The following is a 19,675-nucleotide window of genomic DNA, read 5'->3' on the forward strand; positions in this document are numbered from 1 at the left end:
CATAAGACCTGACAGGCTGAAAATTCTGGGGATATATTTCTCAGCAGACAAAGAAATTTCGGAACTGGAAGAAAACTGGAAATCTAAAATTGAAAAAATAACTATGGTGATTAAACGATGGGAACGAAGAAACCCATCACTATACGGTAAGGTTATCTTGGCAAAGACGTTTTTGTTGTCACAGTTCTCACACGTCCTGCAAGTATCGGCTTTACCAGTCAAAGTCCTCAGCACCATTAACACACTTATGTACAGGTTTTTGTGGGAAAAAAAGTTTAATAATAAAAAAGCTTTTGAAAAAATAAAAAAGGCGTCCTCAGCCTTGACAAAGAAGATGGTGGCTTGAATATGATCAACATCGAACACCAGCAGCAAATGTTCCTGGTCAAATGGGCAGCTAGACTCCTCAGAGAGACAAAAGCGCATTGGAGCATTCTTGCAAGACAAAATATGTCACCTTTCAAGGACAGTTATTACAGTTTTAGCTGTAATATCTTACCTAAAGACATCAAAAAGCTGGAAAATGTTCAGTCATTCTTCTGGAGAGAGGTAATAAAAGCAGTAGCCGTTCTCAACAAAGACAGACCGATAGAAAATATAAAAACGGAACCGCTATGGAACAACAAAAATGTAAAATACAAAGGTAATGTGTTACACTTTCCCAAATGGAGCAAAAAAGGCATTCTTATCGAGCAGGATCTTTGGCAGCATGGAAATATATATACGAAGAAGTAGAACGCAAACTGGGCACTGACCCGGGCCTTTTTTTCGAATACAATGCCATCATAAACGCAATACCAGAACAATGGAAACAGCATCTATCCAACGATGCCCAGAAAGAGGATACCCCCAAAGACATTGCAACAACAGAAGGATACCTCACTACGTTATCTAACAAACAAATCCGAAAACACTTTGCCCTCAAACAAAGCCATGAAATATGTGCAACACAATTTGGAAGCGCAAACTAGACATCAATATCAAAGACTATTTCAACCTAGCTTATGAATGCACAAATGAATCCCGTCTGAGAATACTCCACTTCAAATTTATCCATAACATTTACCCAACGAATATTCTGCTTGCAAAAATGGGGGTGTCAAACACAAACACCTGCAACTGGTGTCAAGAAACTGATTACATTGAACACGCCTTTTACTCTTGCCCTAAACTATCTGACTTTTGGAAACATGTGAAACAGTTCATTCTCTCCCGTTACAATACACTGATCCCTATGAATGAAAAAGCAGCGTTGTTTGGTACAACGAAAATGGATATCCCAGATCATAAAAAGAGAAAAAAAATCAACACGACTCTGTTGATAGCAAAACTGTCTATTTCTAAATTCAAATATGGTAAGTGTAAGAATCTGTATCTTATCTTTGAAACCGAGCTCAAATTACGTAAGATGTGATCTATGTCTACCAAACTACCCGAGCACTTATACGGATCAATAAAAAAAATCTCAAGTGGTCAATTTAAATGTGTACATTTAGAGACGTTCCGTAAAGCTAATGCCTCCACACAGAGAGAGAACGAGAGAGAGAGAATGAGATCGTGTCTACCTCGCCTCTTTTAGACATTGTGCACGAAACTATCCTGTATGTGATTTTATATGTTGCATGACCTTGACAATGTTTGAGCATGACAATGGTAAGAAGACAGATTATAGGAGGAAGAAAGAGAGAGAGAGAAAAGGCTGAATAAAGAGATGAGAGAAGAAAAAGAAAAAAAAAGAAAGAGAAAGAAAAGACAACAGAAAGGAGAAAAATGATGATGGAAGAAACAAAAAGAAAGAAAAAAAAAGAGAGAAAAAAAAAAGTGGGAAAGAACCTTTCAAGGATGCTGAGACTATCCTGCTCATTTGCAGAAATTTTACGCATCCACTGATTTCTCCTAAAAAAAAAAATAAAAAAAAAGGAATGCACTGCTCACCTCCCTGGCATGAGGAAGGGGCTAGAAAAGGTGCCCTAAAAATTGCCTGTTCCATATCACCCTGGCCAGCATACCACAGCTGGCGGGGACCCTACATCAGCGGTCAAAACAAAGAGAAAGAAAAGAAAAAAACAAGGATCGTTCCTCTCACCATTGGTGCTTGGAACATTAGGACTCTCCTGGACAGAGATGACGCGGACAGACCCCAAAGGAGAACAGCACTAGTTGCATCCAAACTCGGCAGATACAACATCGACATCGCAGCCTTGAGTGAGACTCAGCTTGCAGGCGAAGGCGAGCTCTATGAACGGGGATCTGGTTACACGTCCTTCTGGAGTGGACGAGGAAGCGAAGAGTGACGTGAGGCTGACGTTGGTTTTGCAGTAAAAACAGCACTTGTCAGCAAGCTAGCTGGAATCCCAAAGGGAGTCAACAATAGGCTTATGACCATGAAACTCCCACTGGCATTTGGCCAGAAGCACCTCACCATTGTCAGTGCCTACGCCCCAACCATGACCAACCTGGATGAAGTGAAGGCAAAGTTCTACGAGGACCTTCACTCTGTCATTGCTGCTATCCGGAAAGCAGACAAGCTCATCATTCTTGGGGACTTCAATGCTAGAGTTGGCTCTGACTACATCTCCTGGGATGGAGTGATTGGAAAGCACGGCATGGGCCACTGCAACCCAAATAGATTGCTTTTGCTTCAGACCTGTGCAGAGCACGAACTGCTGATAGCCAACACAGTTTTCTACCTCCCTACCCGCAACAGGACGTCATGGATGCACCTTCGCTCAAAGCATTGGCATCTCATCGATTACGTCATCGTCAGGAAAAGGGATAGGCATGATGTACACGTGACAAAGACCATGTGCAGCGCCAAGTGTTGGACAGACCATCACCTTGTAGTCTCGAAGCTGAATATTTGAATCCAATCCAAGAGATGCCCCCAAGGCCAGAAGGCTCCAAAACGGCTCAACATCGCTAAGCTGAAAAACATCACCATCAAACAGACCTTTGTGGAGCTGCTGGAAGATCATCTGGAATCCACCTCTCTGGACAACCAGAATGTGGAGTCGGACTGGAGGACCCTGCGCAAGCTGATCTATAGTACAGCTTCAGAGACCCTGGGACCCATGACCAGAAAGCACAAAGACTGGTTTGATGAAAACTGTGATGAAATCAAGCACCTTCTGGATGAGAAATGCCGTCAGCATCAAGCCTACCTGAGCAACCCAAAGTCTACATCAAAAAAGGAATCGTACAATGCCATCCACAGGACTGTTCAGCAAAAGTTACGCCAGATGCAGGATAAGTGGCTGAGTGACAAAGCTGATGAGATCCAGGGATATGCTGACAGGCACGATATGAAGAGGTTCTATGATGCCTTAAAAGAAGTCTACGGCCCCACATCCTCAGGATCATCCCCCCTCCTCAGTGCAGATGGGAATACTTTGATCACCGAGAAGGAGAAAATTCTTGAACGCTGGGCTGAGCACTTCGACAGTGTCTTAAATCGCCCTTCCTCCATAAATGATGAAGCCATAGACCGTCTCCCACAAGTCCCCATCAGCGAAGCACTGGATGATCTGCCAACACTTCTTGAGACCCAGAAAGCAATCCGTCTGCTATCCAGTGGCAAAGCACCTGGCTCAGACTCCATACCAGCAGAGGTCTACAAGGGTGGAGGCACTGTGCTGACTGAGAAGCTCCATCAGCTGTACTCCCTCGTGTGGAAAAAAGAGACGATCCCCCGGAATTTCAAAGATGCATCTATCATTCACTTGTACAAGCGAAAGGGGAACTGGCAAGCCTGTGATAACCATCAGGGCATTTCCTTGCTCTCCATCGCAGGCAAGATACTTGCCAGGATCCTACTAAACCACCCCACAGCACACCTTGACCAAGGTCATTTGCCTGAGATCCAATGTGGATTCCGGAAAGAGCGCGGAACCATCGACATGGTGTTTGCTGCAAGGCAGCTGCAAGAGAAATATCAGGAGCAAAATGCTGATCTGTTCTCCATCTATGTCGACCTCACTAAGGCCTTCGACACCGTGAGTAGAGAGGGACTTTGGAAGATCATGGCCAAGTATAGATGCCCTTGGAAATGTATTTCCTTGGTCAGCCAATTCCATGAAGGCATGCAGGCTCAAGTCCAGGACAATGGTGAAACATCTGCTCCCTTTCCTGTCACAAATGGTGTCAAACAAGGCTGCGTCCTGGCTCCGACACTGTTCAGCCTCATGTTCTCTGCAATGCTTACTGATGCCTTCAGAGATGGCAATGTTGGAATCTGCCTGAAGTACCGTTGCCATAGCCTAAAGTACCGAACAGATGGCAAGCTGTTTAACCTCAGAAGGCTTCAAGCAAAAACGAAGGTCATGACAGACATCATCAGAGACTTTTTGTTTGCTGATGATTGTGCCCTCAGTGCTGGATCTGAAGCTGACATGCAACTCAGTGTCAACAAGTTTGCCACTGCCAGCAGGAGCTTTGGCCTTACCATCAGCACTAGGAAAACTGAAGTTCTCCATCAGCCAGCCCCAGGGAAACCCCACGTTGAGCCCAACATCACAGTCAACAGTCAAAGACTTAGTGCGGTGGAGCAGTTCACATACCTTGGCAGCACACTGTCATGAAATGCGACCATCAACGATGAAGTGAACGTCAGGATTGCAAGAGCAAGCGCAACCTTTGGTAGACTCTATGCAAATGTCTGGAACAGAAGAAGCATTGGTCTTGAGACCAAGTTAAAGGTCTACAGAGCAGTAGTTCTCCCCACACTACTGTATGCCTACGAAACTTGGACAGTGTACCAATGACACGCCAAGAAGATGAACCACTTCCACACAACATGCCTCAGGAAGCTACTGAACATCAAGTGGCAAGACAGGACCCCAGACACAGAGGTGCTTGCAAAAGCCACCCTTCCCAACATATTCACCATCCTGATGCAGTCCCAGCTTCGCTAGGCTGGACACGTGGCACGCATGCCAGACCATGGGCTGCCCAAAAGGCTCATCTATGGCGAGCTGCAACAAGGGAAGAGATCACATGGAGGTCAGAAGAAGCACTTCAGAGATACTCTGAAAGTCTCTCTGAAGGCGTTTGATATCAACCCTGACTCCTGGAAGGAATCTGCAGTGGACCATGACAAATGGCATGCTGCTGTGCACGAAGGCGCCAAGTTGTGCGAGGCCAACAGGACTGCTGCAGCTGTTCAGAAGAGGCAGGCCAGAAAGTGACGGGCAAACAAGCTCCCTGACAATGATATGCCTGTCTTTGTCTGCCCCAACTGCCAGCGAACATTTTGTGCGTAGATTGGACTATTCAGCCATCTGCGCACTCACAGATAGACTCATGAGCATCCCCCCCCACCACCACCCTCCCCCCATCCCCCAGCTGGATAACAACGATGGTCATCATCGACCTCGATGGACACACACCACCTGAACAGGGTCAGTTTTAACGAGCTCGTCACTGAAAATTACAAACTGCGTTAAATCAGTTTAACATAGGCAAACATAAATGGAATAGACTTAAAGATGGAATTGCGACGATTCTGCCAGTATATAATACTTGTAGTTTACTGATCCGACAAAAGAGGTATTAATTAAATACCGTGGAGCAGAAACACAGATTCCAGCTCAGCCAATAGCATAACGCGATGCTGGCTGAGGAGTAGGCTGTCTGGCGAGAACAAAATGACGTAAGCGACTTTGCATTCAAACTGGGAATGGCGTCACACAATCTGTGTGAGCCGTTGAGGGACAGCGGGTCAGTTGCAAAAACTGTCGTCTGCTGTAGCTTGTGTGTGAAACAATTTTTGAAGCAAGCATAGCGCTTGGTCACATATACTTAAGTCCTTTGGCAGAGAAAACTTCTAGAACTAAGATACAAAGCACAGAAAATGGAAGGAAAAAAAGTTGACGTTCCTGTCTATGCCATCATTTTCTTCCCTAAACCCAAAAGGAAGGTACAGATTGTACCTCAGTACAGATTTTAAAGGAGTTTCAACTGACTAGGTAGGACATCCGACTGCTGAATAAGATCTTCGGTAGGGAGCCAATGGAGGTTCCAGGACGTTTTGGAACTGTACATACAGCACGGCAACAGCTTTTCTCTCTGGTTAAGAGAATGAAACAACAGTTTCTGATTGAAGCTTCAACTTTTCTTTTCAGCTTATGTGCTCTGTAGCTGGGGTCTGGGTGCTTTCTCTGCCAGAGTACTTCTCTTTGTTGATACTTCTTTGTCAGTCACCTGGCGAACATGCTCGAAAGCAAGCCTGTGTGTGTAACTCTTCTAATTCATCTTGGTCTTATTTAGATTCTTTGTCAGCACTTCAACAGACTGGACCTCACATATATTGCCTGCAGCAGCTATAGTGAGATTTGCTTGCCATGCTGAAAGGTCAATGCACCTTATAAGAGCCTTTTATCCGTTTTCTCTATTGTGCATCTTGAAGCACCGTTTTCCAGCCTTCATATTCGAATACTGTAGTTCCTTCTGTTGTCTACATTCCTTAATTTTCTTTCTCCCTTCTTTGTTGAAAACGATGCAGTCTGGTTTGAAAATTGCTTTCTCCAGTGTCTCAGAGGAACACCTAGAAGTTACTGGTTGCTGAGCAGGTTCTTCTTATTCTGTGGAAGTCCTTTAACGCCAAAGGTTCTTTGTGAAGCACTGATAACAATATCCATGCCCCTGGCTTTGGTAGTCAGGAAATCGCAAATACAGTTTCAATGCTATACTGGGAGTTAGCAGATTCTAGCAGTTTCTATTACATCTTTCAGCTTCTCTTATAGCTTCTCCAACTACCACTGTTTGTGTAATTAGTGTCCTTTCTTACATTTCTGTTGCAAATCCTTTGCAGTCAGGTTTGAAAAATGCTTTTTCCAATGTCTCAGAGGAATGTCTTAAGTCTTTGGCTGCTGTTGAACAACTTCATTATCTTTTGTGGATGTCCCAAAACGGCAAAGTGTTCAGCAGATACTTTTTGTTGTTGTTGTTGTTGTTGTTGTTGTTAAATCATGATACCCTAAACTGTCCACTACTTCATCATCAATTGCAAACAAGAGCACCCTATAAAACTATCACCCACATAAAATCATATTCTTGAAATATTTGCTGTTTGAGGATATGAGAGATAGACAAGATCTTGTTACATTTATGAGCATTAGGTTGGCCCCATGATAGCCTCTTTTACCTTTAAGATGCCAAATTGTGTGGCTTCATATGGAAAACAATTGTAAAATCATCACAGAACACTCTAAATATGTTTAAAGTCAGTCTGCTTGATTCCTGTGAGTGTTAGGGGGAGGTGGTAGGTGCTCGGTGGGTAAACTTCATTTTCCTGGCTAATATCGCTTATTTGCACGATATATGCAATGTGTTTTTGCTTCCTGAAGCAGGGGAACTTGACATATGTAAATGTTAGCCACAAAAACCACATGATTTTGCGACTAAAAGGTGATTCCGGGCAAAACAGCATTTTGGGGCAAGGGAAAGCAACTCGTCCAGTGTGACTCCCCAAAGGGTCAAATGTTCATCCAAACATACTGAAATAATTCCTAGAAGACCCCTGCAGGTCTCTGTATAAAAATCTAGGAAAGAATTATATTAAAGGGATGAAATAAAACAACAGGACATTGTTTTGTTAATTTATCAAAGATTTGATAGTAGGCCAATACAAGCCTTAACTGAGAAAGAATGAATGAAGATATTTCAATTCTGGATATTTGTTCTTATAGAAAAGACCCTATTGAAAAAGAAAACAGTATGTGGTTGTTTCCTTAATATGAATATGATTTATGAGGGTTTGAAGTTGAACTTGTCTTAATTTTATTGACGATGTCACGAGAGGGTACCCTTGCCCCAAGGGCAGTAATTCTGAGTACATCCCAATTTTATTCTTGGGAACGTGTAAAAATTAGTTCAGCAGGTCCCGAAGAACATTTTAAGACTAGTCTACATCATTCCTGGGGGGGTGTGGGGGGTTGCACGGTAACCCCCTCGGCCTTCCGGACTATATGTATTGCTGTAGTGTAAACCAAGTGGTTTATTATAAAAGGGACGGTACAAAAGAATTTAGATTATTACTGAATTAAAGAGTATAAAAGTAAAAGGATAGGAAAGATCCATGCACTGGCCCAGGGACATCTAAACGGCCAGTCACAAAAAGGTTTTTCTATTGTTTTATTTTAAGAGAAGGAGGAGAAGACAGTGCAGTGGAATGTTAGGCAGCTGACAGTGTGTGCGACATGCTCGATGTGTGCTTGAGAGTGGCACCTCAGAAAGTGACTTGTGGACGCTTACATTTCAAATTTGAATCTGAATAGTGTTATGCCATAGGAGTTACCTCCTCATGTCAGTGGTTTACAGCATGTGCTGTGAGTTGAACTACAGTGAGTAGCCAGGTGAGCAGTTGGCTACATTTCCTCCCTTCTTTTGAAATCCATCATCTGTGATGGTTAACTCTCTCTGAACAACGGAATGCATGAGCATTCCTACATAAAATGTATTCGGATTCAGACAACAGAATGGAATAGCAAATTTCCAAAAATAAAAATCCATCAGGCGCTGTATACATGATTTTGCAATTAGCCAAGCAGAGTGCGCAATTCTGGGTCACTCCACAACCAAATGGTATGATTGGCCAGCCTGTCATGTGTGGCCTGTCTCACACACACGCTGATAAAATCACTGACCGGTCGCCTGCTCGCATGCCAGCCTTTTAGCAAAGTTGTGGCTGAAGCGGGTTCTTCTCAAAATGTTGCGGAGTGAACAAGGCAGCGACAGCAGCATTTCAGTGTTGCCAAAGTACTTGAAATGCTACAAACTGAAGGGTCGGACATTGAAGAGGTGGATGATGATGAAGAAGAAAGTGCATTTAGTGCAGAAAGGAAGCATGGGTATGGTGATTCAGGGCGAAAATTTGGCATTATTTTCTACATAATGGCAAAACTGTAAAGATAAGTTGAGAATTTTTTTTTTTTTAATATATATATATATATATATATATGTGTGTGTGTAATAGCCCAGCACGTAATAAATCAGTTCTGAAAGTTTAATTTTCTTACTCTGTATTTTGTATTTTTTGTCATTTTTTCCCAAACCCTTACAAATGGGCCGTCTGTGGGGAACAGCAAGGGAGAAAACTTGCCGTCCTGAGTGAGTTAATTAAAAGTAATTCTTGTGAGCAGACTTAGCTGAGCATTAAACAAGAATGATTGAGTAGGTAAAGGAAGATAATTGAGCTGATAACAGATAGCAGAGTGAAATTTGGAGTGACTGCAACATTCTTATGAACAATACCCTACTTCTACATTCAAAGTGGTATTAGCCAGGTTAAGTTAAGAGTTTGAACTTAGTCCAGTGCATCCTACTTAACTTTGAACTTTGCTTTACACTGGTTCCCAGTACAAGAAAGAATTACTTACAAAGTCGTCTCTTTGTTTCAAGTCCACTGAGGCTTCTGTTCCACAGTATCTTTTTGATCTAATTCATCCAAACATACCCTCACACCAAACTCTGCTCTTCTTCTGACACCTGTATGCTCAGGATCCCCCCTGCTTGAACCAAAATGTATGGCTAATGCAGTTTTTCATACCAAGCCCCCATTCTTTGGAATCAACTTCCTCAGGCTCTCCGTCACTCATCTTCGTTGCTTTCTTTTAAATCCACTCTGAAGACCCACCTTTTCCCTCCTGAATAATTCTCAACAACTCATCCCATTCTAGTACGAACTATAATGACTGTTAGTGAGTGAGTGAGTTTTGATATTTTCAGAAATTGTTGGTTGTATTTTTGATTGTGTGCTATTTACGATTGTGTGATATGACTTGTGTGTGTGTGTGCGCGTGTGCTTGTGTGTAGTGTGTGTTTGTGTGTGTGGAGGAGGGGTTGGTGGGAGGGGGGGGTTGAAGAATTTTTGAAAATGTTTGTTATTTTGTGGTCAGTTTCTTCCTTTTCGATATTTGCATATGTGTTGTATTTGTAAACGCCTAGGGCTTATTTTCTAGATTAGGCATAAATATTCATAATAATAATAATAGTAATTTTGCAGAAATTTCTGAAAATGAAAACAGAATTAAAGTATCAACAGGAATGATATGAAAAATAACATAATAGCACTGTTTCAGCTTAGCCAGAATGAAAAAAACTAAACATGAGTATCAGCATCATAACTGTTTCTGCTGCAAAATGTTCTTTTTGCAAATATTTCTTCACCAGTCTCATATCACAGTCAGTAGTGCCCTGAATGCCAGTCGTGTGGATCACCTAGAGGTGGGGGCTGTTAGTGGAGGCGGCTCTGGTACAGCTGTCTTGATGGAGGCCCTGGGTTTTGGTGTGGGCCTGACCAGTTACACACCACTGCCACTGACAGTGTCAGTGTCATAGTGTGACGCCTTGCTGTCCTGGCAGTGCGGTGGGGTTGGGTCTGTAGGCGTGACAGAGGGTGGTTGTTGGTGGCGCCTCTGCTGCTTGGGGCTGACAACAGGTGGGGACACCTGTTGGGACGACAGCATCAGGTGTGGTATTGTGGCACCTCCGTCATTTGTGCCTCCTGCATCGCTGGTGTGAAGCTGGAGTTTGTGGCGTCGGTCCAGCAACACACTGGTTGTGGGCTGGAACTGGTGGTCAGCCTTCTTTTGACTGGCCTTCTTCAGGTAGTGCCACTTGTGCCGACACTAGCCCTCGATGTAGCCAAATTTCTCACACCAGACAGTCTGGAGGGTCTGGGGTGCGGGCAGCAGCACCACGGCAAGGATGGAGAGCTGGTCCTGGAGGATGTGGGCGGTGTGCTGGCATGGGGGACTGCAGCTGACATTGCAGGCTGGTATTTTCAGCTGCAAGTGTGGCCAGCTGAGTCTGTAGGCGGGAAACAGTAGTGTTGTCTATGCCGGGGCAGGTGTCATAGGTGTTTCTGTCCTCCCTCATCCATCGCTGGGCCTCATTCTTCGCTGCCTCAAAGGTGGTGTCAGGGTGGTCTCATATGAAGCGCCTGACATTGCGCCTGAGTGCAGCTGGCTGAAGACCTCTGGCGAAGGTGTCGCGAAGGATGGCTGCTGGCACCTGCATTACCCCATCTTCAGCCTTGTTGACCTTGGTCCACAGGTACCGAAAATGGGATGCGTACTCTGCAATCGTCTCCTTGGGCTGCTGCTCTCTGTTGAAGTAGGTGGTGGCAAGGTCTGTGGCGTCCCGATGCTCTCCCCAGTTCTCTTCTAGTAGTGTTAGGATTTTGGCTTAAGTGTCCACTTCTGTTTCCGGCAGTCTGATGATCTGCTGGCGAGCTCTCCTTGCAAGGGCTGAAATCAGCCAGAGAGAGGCTGCTGCATCTTCCAGGGGCTGCAGATGGAGGATCAGTCTGGCCTCCTGAATAAAGTCGTCAACCTCTCTGCCGGTTTCCTCACTGGACAGTGTTGAGAGTTTGGGCAGGAAGTTGCTTTTAAGCCATCTTGATGGGGCGACATTTCTTCTTCGTGGACTTGAAGTACCTGCTGCACTGTCTTCTCTCTTCTCCTATGTTAAAATATCCATATGTGACTGTTAATACAACCTCTTGTCCCAGTATGATCCTAGCTCGCAAGCACCAAGTTGTAACAAGGTTGAGCAGTAGGGGGTCATTTGATTTATGAATGAATTTTGGATAATGGGGATTAAAACAATAAAAAGAACAATCTGGATCAATGTTGTTGTGGATCCTCGTCCGTGGGCGACACCACTTTTGTTGCCGTGTTGTAAACCGAGTGGTTTGTCATAAAAGGGATGGCACAAAAGAATTTAGATTATTACTGAATTAAAGAGTATAAAAGTAAAAGGATAGAAAAAGATCCATGCAACAGCCCAGGGACATATAGAAGACCAGTCACAAAAAGGGTTTTCTATTGTTTTATTTTACAATAGTTATAAGAGAAAAAGGAGAAGACAGTGCAGTGGAATGTTAGGCAGCTGACAGTGCGTGCGACACGCTCGATGTGTACTTGAGAGCAGCCCCTCGGAAAGTGGCTGATGGACACTTACATTTCAAATTTGAATCTGAATAGTGTTATGCCACAGGAGTTACCTCCTCATGTTGATGGTTGGACACCGTCACTGTAGTTAAACTGATGTCCGCTTTACGGCCTTTGCTGTGAGTTGAACTACGGTGAGTAGCCAGGTGAGCACTTCGCTACACCTGGACTGCTGAGATCGTGACAGAGCAAGTTGGGATGTAGCTGTGTATGAAGGGTTTGGATTGAGTAGCATGGGGTGAATATCACTGGTTTTAGTGCACAAAGTAGGACAGTCCAGAACAAAACAAAATTGCATGAATAAGAAGAGTGTGTGCATCACATCTCACAAAAGGAAATTAACAGAAAAAACAGTCCAGAACAAAACAAAATTGCATGAATAAGAAGAGTGTCTGCATCACATCTCACAAAAGGAAATTAACAGAAAAAAGGGCTAGAAAAAATATACAAATGGAAGAAAGTAGTTTCACAAGGGAATGGTGCTCCAAAAGTTGAAACAACATGATAAAGGAAAACAGGATAAAAATGCAATATAAAAATGAAAGTGCCTCTGATTGCTCATTTATACCAAATTCATACTTTTATTTCAGTTTGAAATCGAAGTAATTGTTGATTGTACAGGAACAACTGAAGACACTTCAGAGCAAGAGACTAGTCATTAGAATTTAAAGACTTCCCAGACATATTTTATATGAATATATTCTTAGGTAACAATTATTTTGCCTTTCTGTCTTCCAGGCCCTGGATGGTGGAGCAGTGTCATCACTCACCTCTGTGGTTGAAGCTACATTGCCCAAGAACTCCTCACAGAGTGATCTCAGCAGCTCATTCTATGATAAACTTGATCGACTGGGTAGTATGGGGTCACGGCTGTTCTCTAATATTGGTGGCAAATCATGATAAACTTTGTCATCACACCATACCTGTTTGTCATTATCTTTTTCCCCTGTATATTTCATCAAGCATGAAAACTTACTCTTTTTGGCAGTAATTCTGCCCCTTTTTTTGCAGTTCAAGTTTAAAAATTTTCCACCGCTAGAAAAACATCAGAATAGACAGAAAGTATGCCATGGCAAGGGAATTTATACATCACTGCTGAAATGAATGATACTTAGATTGCCAAGTTCAATTCCTGCTGTGCTACTCTTAGATTTGTCAAGTCTGCATTCTGCTTGGAATGCAGAAGATAAAACAAGGTACCTTGTTGCACCACCTTCTTGACTTCATCCATGCCAATAATCAGAAGCCTGTTTCTCATCTGTTGTGTGTTGATCCAACAAACTCTTTTGCCAAACTTTCTACATTATTAAGATCTGAGAGTGAAATACATTGTTTTGGTCAAATTGGGAGATTTTACCTCAACGAGTTGGCTTTGCACACCATGCTTTCCACACTTAACATAATTTGACTGGGCAAACACACACTCACACACACACACACACACACACATTTTACCATTGCTGACTTGGACACTCCCCCCACCACACACACACACACACACACACACACACATATGTTACCATTGCTGACTTGGACACTCCCCCCACCCCACCCCCACCCCACATCACACACAGACACACACACATTGACATGGACGCACACTGACATATTTCACCATCGCTCACATACACATAGATACACCGACAGATTCATGATCAGACACACACAGACACATACATACTCACGGTGCACATACAAATGCATACATACACATGCACACAGAGACACATACATACACAGATCACGAGATGTACAGAAACATGTGCATGCACACACACACACACACACACACACACACACATACATGCACAATCACCATCACTGCCTAGCCCTAAGACCATGGACACATCAGGCTGATACTGTTCATTCAGCAAAAGCCATGCACCACTGCATACATTCATCACTTCACAAAACAACTTTCACAGCAGTTGATATCAATACTTTTTTCTTTGAAATTAGGTCAGCCGATACTGATGAATGAGTGCTTCATGGCTGTATTTAGTAATTGTTATTTAGATTGGGATCTATTGCCGAAGTACCAAAGATGCATCATGTGCATGAAATATGATTTGTTCAAATTTGCCAGCAGCCATGGTCTCTAATTGGACATCTGTATTGAATGATGTCCGTCCTCAGGCTTTCCAAACTTTCTGTAACAGTGTGTGTGTGTGTACATGAGCACTTGTGCAAAGCTAAGACCAAAAAAAAAATGGATGGAGAGGGAGATGATGTCAAAATAATTACTAGATCAATGTGTTGAGTATTTAGATCAGTGGGCTTCATTCCTCCATCTCTCTCTTTCTGTCTCTGTCTCTCTCTCTCTCTCTCTCTCTCTCTCTCTCTCTCTCACTGGCACCACACACACACACATACACATACACACACACACACACACACACACACACACACACACATACTTACACACATATGCCCCCCACCCCCCTGACACACACATCAAGATTTTACCATCCCCCATCCACACATACCAGGTCTTACCATCTCTCTTACTCACTCTCCTACTCTATCTGTCTTTGTCTTTCATTTCTATTTTGTTTCATTTGTCTTACACCCACCTCTCTCTCTTTCTCTCTCTCTTTCTCTCTCTCTCCTCTCTCTCTTTCTCTGTCTGTCTGTCTGTCTCTTTCTCTCACACATGCAGATCTTTCCATCTCAAACACATCAAATCTTACCCCTCACCCTCTCTCCCCTTCTCTCTCTTAGCGCACGCGCATGCACGCACACACGCGCACACAAAAGCACACCTTCATTTTTAACATCCTATCATTTTTAAACAGTATTGTTGGCAAAAACATAATTACCAGCCCTGTTTCGGCAGTCTTCATGTCTTTTCAGAGATTAAGTATGAATTATATCATCTCTTTCTGTTCCGAACTAAAAAATAGACAAAAGATTTTTAGACTTGTGATGTTATGAAGTCTTACTGTTATAGTTCCATCTCACACACATCAAATCTTACCCCCACACCTCTCTCTCTGTGTCTCTTTACACACACACACACACACACATCCACACACATATATACATGAGTGCATGTGCACACACACACACACACGCACGCACGCACACGCGCGCACACACGCATACAGAGAGAGAGAGAGAGAAGCACACATTAATTCTTAACATCCTGTTATTTTGAAACAGTATTGTTAAGACATCGTTACGAACCCTGTTTGAGACAGTCCATGATGTCTTCACAGAAATTAAGTATAAAATATATTATCTCTCTCTGTCAAGTTCTTTACAAAAAAAATAACATCAAAGGGTAAAGATTTTTAAAATTGTGATGTTATGAAGTCATGTTATTGTAGTATAAAAAAAGAAAACCCTCTTCAGCTCGAAGGGGGCTTTGCCCCAGAACACCCAGTTTCTGTGGCCCCTGGATATCTACCTTTATTGTTATCCATCTTCATTAAATTCAGATCTCATGCCTAAGCTTTAGGGTTCTCACACAAGCTTGCATTTTAATGTCCATTTTGAATTTTTGAAATTCTATTACCCTTTTGGTTTCAGATAGCCTCATACAAGCTTACATACATTTTGATGACTAGTTTAAGGACTGTTTCAAGGTTATGAATAGTGACAACCTCTTCAGCTTTTGACCCTCAGATCCCAGTCATATTTTTCCTCTTTTTTGGTCTTCAGCTGTCTTCATGCTTGTTTAATGTCAGACACCACCTGCTCTTCATACAGCTTAGTAAAGTGTGTATCTCCCTTGTCTTTGTTTTTTTAACGGACAGTAGCTGTTGTCACCAACTTGGTGTGGTTTGTACAGAGGGACCAAACGCTGCAAAATAATGGGCAGATATTTGACCTGGGATTGATTTTAAACAAGTGGGATTTTGTAAGGAACTGGGCATGCATTGGTGTCTGCAGAATCTGTTTGTTTTGTTTTATCTTTTTTTTTTTTTTTAATATACTATTCAGTCATTTAAAGACTTTTTTGCCAGTGTTGATGTGGCAAAATCTTGGCCAGCTGCACATAACTGATGCAAGGCCAGAAATGAGTTATAATAATAAAACAACAGTGATAATGTAATGATAATGTTGTGGTGTACAGTATTTTACATGTGTTCAAAAATATAATTTCCTTTCATCCTTTGTACATAGTAGATTTGTGTACAGCTAAGGGTCTTTTTTTGTTACTGGGATTGTTTCAGTGTAAGTGTTTCAACAGAGTTCATGCAGCTTTTGTCAATATGATCTGGTTATGTCCTGCTCTGTATGTACAACCTTCTGTATGCTAGTTGTTTGAGATGTATTTCTCTTTTGTAAACAAAAGGATGTGCAGTTTCCTTCATCCAAGTCTTAAAAAGTTGACTAATACATTGAAATATATATGAAGTTACCATTCATTTTAAGCAAATATTCAAGAGATATTAAACATATACTGAATTAGCATCAGATTATATTGCTTATGTAAATGCCCAAATTAGTGAACAGCAGTTTCTTAAAAGAGAAAAAAAAGAGATCATTTCTTGATCCAACCAAACCTAAGAAATGAACTTACCATTTGCAGTCTGTTACAGTGCTACAATTTTCACCACTATAAACTTTGTCCCAATGACTGTCCCTGGGACTTTAGGGTCAGCTCAAAGGTTAAAAGTGAAAATGTACTGTGAAAGTGAATAGCTGGATCTGAAATGAAAACTCAGGATTAATTAAGAGGGATGAGACAAGATCAAAGTGCTTCTATGCTGACCTTTTGCAGCCAGCTGGGCTCCAGGCCAAATTGAATTGAATTATAAGCTGAGTGCCCTCAAGAATAATTGATGTGCTAAAACCCAGCATTTAATTTCAACCAGGTGTTATCAGGACAAAGGAATTAATATGAATGGATTCAAAGACACCAACCATATTCTGTGATAAAAAAAAAAAAATGATTATGGTTATTGCATATCTTTTATCACATTGTTATTCCACAGTAAGATATACCTGGATTGTTAAAGATGACTTGACATATATCTTTTGTTCAGTGCATGGACATGTGCAATTGATATGATTTGGTTTTGAGATCTTTTCAACATGAGTGATATTAGACACACACACAAAAAAAAGAAGATATAATGGGGTTAAGTGGAGTATTTGAGAAACAGAATGCTATGACTAAGAGTGAATGGATTTGACCAGCTGCAGTGGCAATGTGGTTAGCATCACTGACGGCTGGGAGGATGCAGAGTTTGAATCCCAGCCAAGGTGGATTTTTCAGCCCGCAGCCAGCTCCTACCCAGAGTTGAGTGTGCTGTGGGCTTAAATGGAAGACTGGGACCACACAGTTGAGTATCTTCCACTTCACAGATGCATCTTTGGCTGTGTTGCTCTAATTTCTTGACAAACACTGTGAGTCTCTCTATCTCAGGCCTGGTTGGCACCAGGATATCATCGTGACAGGAAGCACACAGCCTTGTTATGTAGTCTCAAACCTAAATGGACCTCCATAGCAGCAGCAGCATCATCATTGTCATCCTCCTTCCTCATCATCAATAGAAAAAAAGCCCCAAATTATGTGGTCTTTCATGCCCAGCTGTCATAGTGACCTCAGTTTTGATACTGCTCCATTTCGGCACTTGGTGTGAGTCTTGTCAAGGTCTTAAGTGTCGGCAGATTCATGGGGGACTGCCGTTGCAGGGACGTGGTTGCAGTCTCCACTCTGGGGGATGCTCACTCAGTCTGGCTCCGCTAGTAAGCAATTATTGTCATCAGTAGGCGGGTTAGTTGGTGGTGTCCTAAGTATGTTAAATCAGAACAGGCATTACCGAACACCACCAAAGTGACTCAGCAGCAGTGTCAGGTTCTCCTCTGGTGTGTGGTCTCCTGGCAACCTATTATCAGTGGTTCCCCGTTGACTGTTGGGACTGCGACAGTAGATTTCCCACCATTCGCATACTTGTCATCTCTACCCTGATGGCTGATGGAAGACACTGTCCTTATTTGTCTGGGCAATGACTGAGCTGGCTCTTCATGTAGCGTGTCTTTGGCAAGCAAATCTGGCAGTAACCATCCCGCTCCTGATCAGATTTTTTTGTCAGCTTTACTCTCCACATAATGCCAGTAATACTGGGTTACATGGTTACCAGTAGTAGAGAAGAACCTCTGACCTGACTGTATCTGAGTAGTAATGTCATGGAAAAGGTGGGAGAAGTTTAAAAGTTTGACAAATAGAAAAGTAAGTTGTTTGGATGTTTCATGTGGCTATAAATGTATAGCGCGTGTTGTTGATATAAAAGAAAACAACCCTTATATAGGAAATCATATGACATCTTTTTTTTTTCGTTTGTGGAGTGTTGCACAAGTCTTTGGAGGTTATTTTATGTTTCATCAAAGCTGGAAAGTCATGATGACAGAAAGTTTGAATCTTTGATATTTCAATATTATGATTATAAATCTATTAAATGCCATTTGGTGTTAGCTGCTTTAGATGGAATTGTTCCGTTTCCAGCACACAACATTTGGTTTGACAAACACTCATTTAAGATAAAATAATCTTATTTTATTTGGTATATGTAAGTTCTGGTAACACCTTCCCCACCTCCCTTTTCCCCACATTTTAAATTTCATTCTTCCTGTGGTTTTTTAATTGGCAGGAATCACATGTGAACCATGAAGGCTTTGGCTCTTGTTTTCAACTAATATCACTCTTAATGTTAAAGATGACAAATAAAATTGCTGTCTTGAAATTGATGTTCTGCATTTCTAGATTGGTGAAAAGGACAGCTTGTGAGAAAAGTATTTTGAATTTTCTGGTGGAAGGACAAATGGAAAATTAGAATAGCTGAACACTTTAGTTGACAGTTCAGTTCACAAAGACATGCAAATGATGTCTTGAAAGCTCAAAGAATATAATGCGATCAGTGAAAGAAAACAGCAAGGAAATGCACATCAGAATAGTCTAATATAACAGACATGATATTGTTCTGAGACAGTGAACTGACATTTGAGGAAAGATGGTATGCTTGCTATTTGGTGGCCTTTGTCACCCTTTTATTCCATCAAACATAATTCTTTGTCAACACTGCATTTCTGTGACTGGTTTTGGAATGCATCCAGGTCAGAGGACATAACCATCTGTTATGGAAAGGAGAACATCTTTTTTGATACCATCAACAGAATGAAGGATCACACAAAAACTGTTTGGGTGATTTTGTTTTCAGGTGGTAGTAACGGTGTAGTGGTTCTGTCTGTGTACCCATGTCCTGCATGCATCATTTTCCTTTGGATCACAGTTGATTTGGTTGAACATTATTTTGTCAATATTTCCTATCAAATTACTTTTACTTATGTTGGGTTGAATAGTGCATTGTAAAGAACTTTATTCAAATCTATATTGTTTAATGTTCAGCATTTTTGTGTTTTGTCATTTGGCTTATTTTTTGTGCAAATATGAAAATAAATTTGCATTTGAAAATAACAAAACTCACTTCCTATCTGTCTCTCTCTCCCAATTTCTCTCATCTTCCTCTTTTTATGTGACATAAAGTTGGTATGTGACATGAAGATTGTATAACATAAAGTTTGCAATTATAAGAAAACTGGTTCTGAATTTAGACAAAGGGTGAACATGAATTGTCAGGTGTTGAGCAAAATGCTTCAATCCAGCTTGGTATTCCACAGTCACATTGTTTTCCTCAACGCATTCCTGTTTATTGTATGAAACACTTTGTTGCTGATATTTGATAGTAACATACCTCTATGATTATTTGCATCAT

General features: G+C 41.9%; 1 protein-coding gene across 2 annotated transcripts in view; it reads left to right on the forward strand.

Moving 5' to 3' along the window:
- The window catches only part of LOC143282024 (conserved oligomeric Golgi complex subunit 1-like), a 324,386-nt gene extending 305,004 nt beyond the window's left edge, over window positions 1-19,382 (forward strand). For both annotated transcript variants that reach the window (XM_076587450.1, XM_076587449.1), the window contains exon 28: window positions 12,690-19,382. In XM_076587450.1, the coding sequence (XP_076443565.1) occupies window positions 12,690-12,851 (162 nt within the window). In that variant the 3' untranslated portion in view covers window positions 12,852-19,382. The remainder of the gene's footprint in view (window positions 1-12,689) is intronic.
- The last annotated feature ends 293 nt before the right edge of the window (window positions 19,383-19,675 follow it).

The sequence above is a fragment of the Babylonia areolata genome, chromosome 5 (genome assembly GCF_041734735.1).
Source record: "Babylonia areolata isolate BAREFJ2019XMU chromosome 5, ASM4173473v1, whole genome shotgun sequence".
Lineage (NCBI taxonomy): Eukaryota > Metazoa > Mollusca > Gastropoda > Neogastropoda > Buccinidae > Babylonia > Babylonia areolata.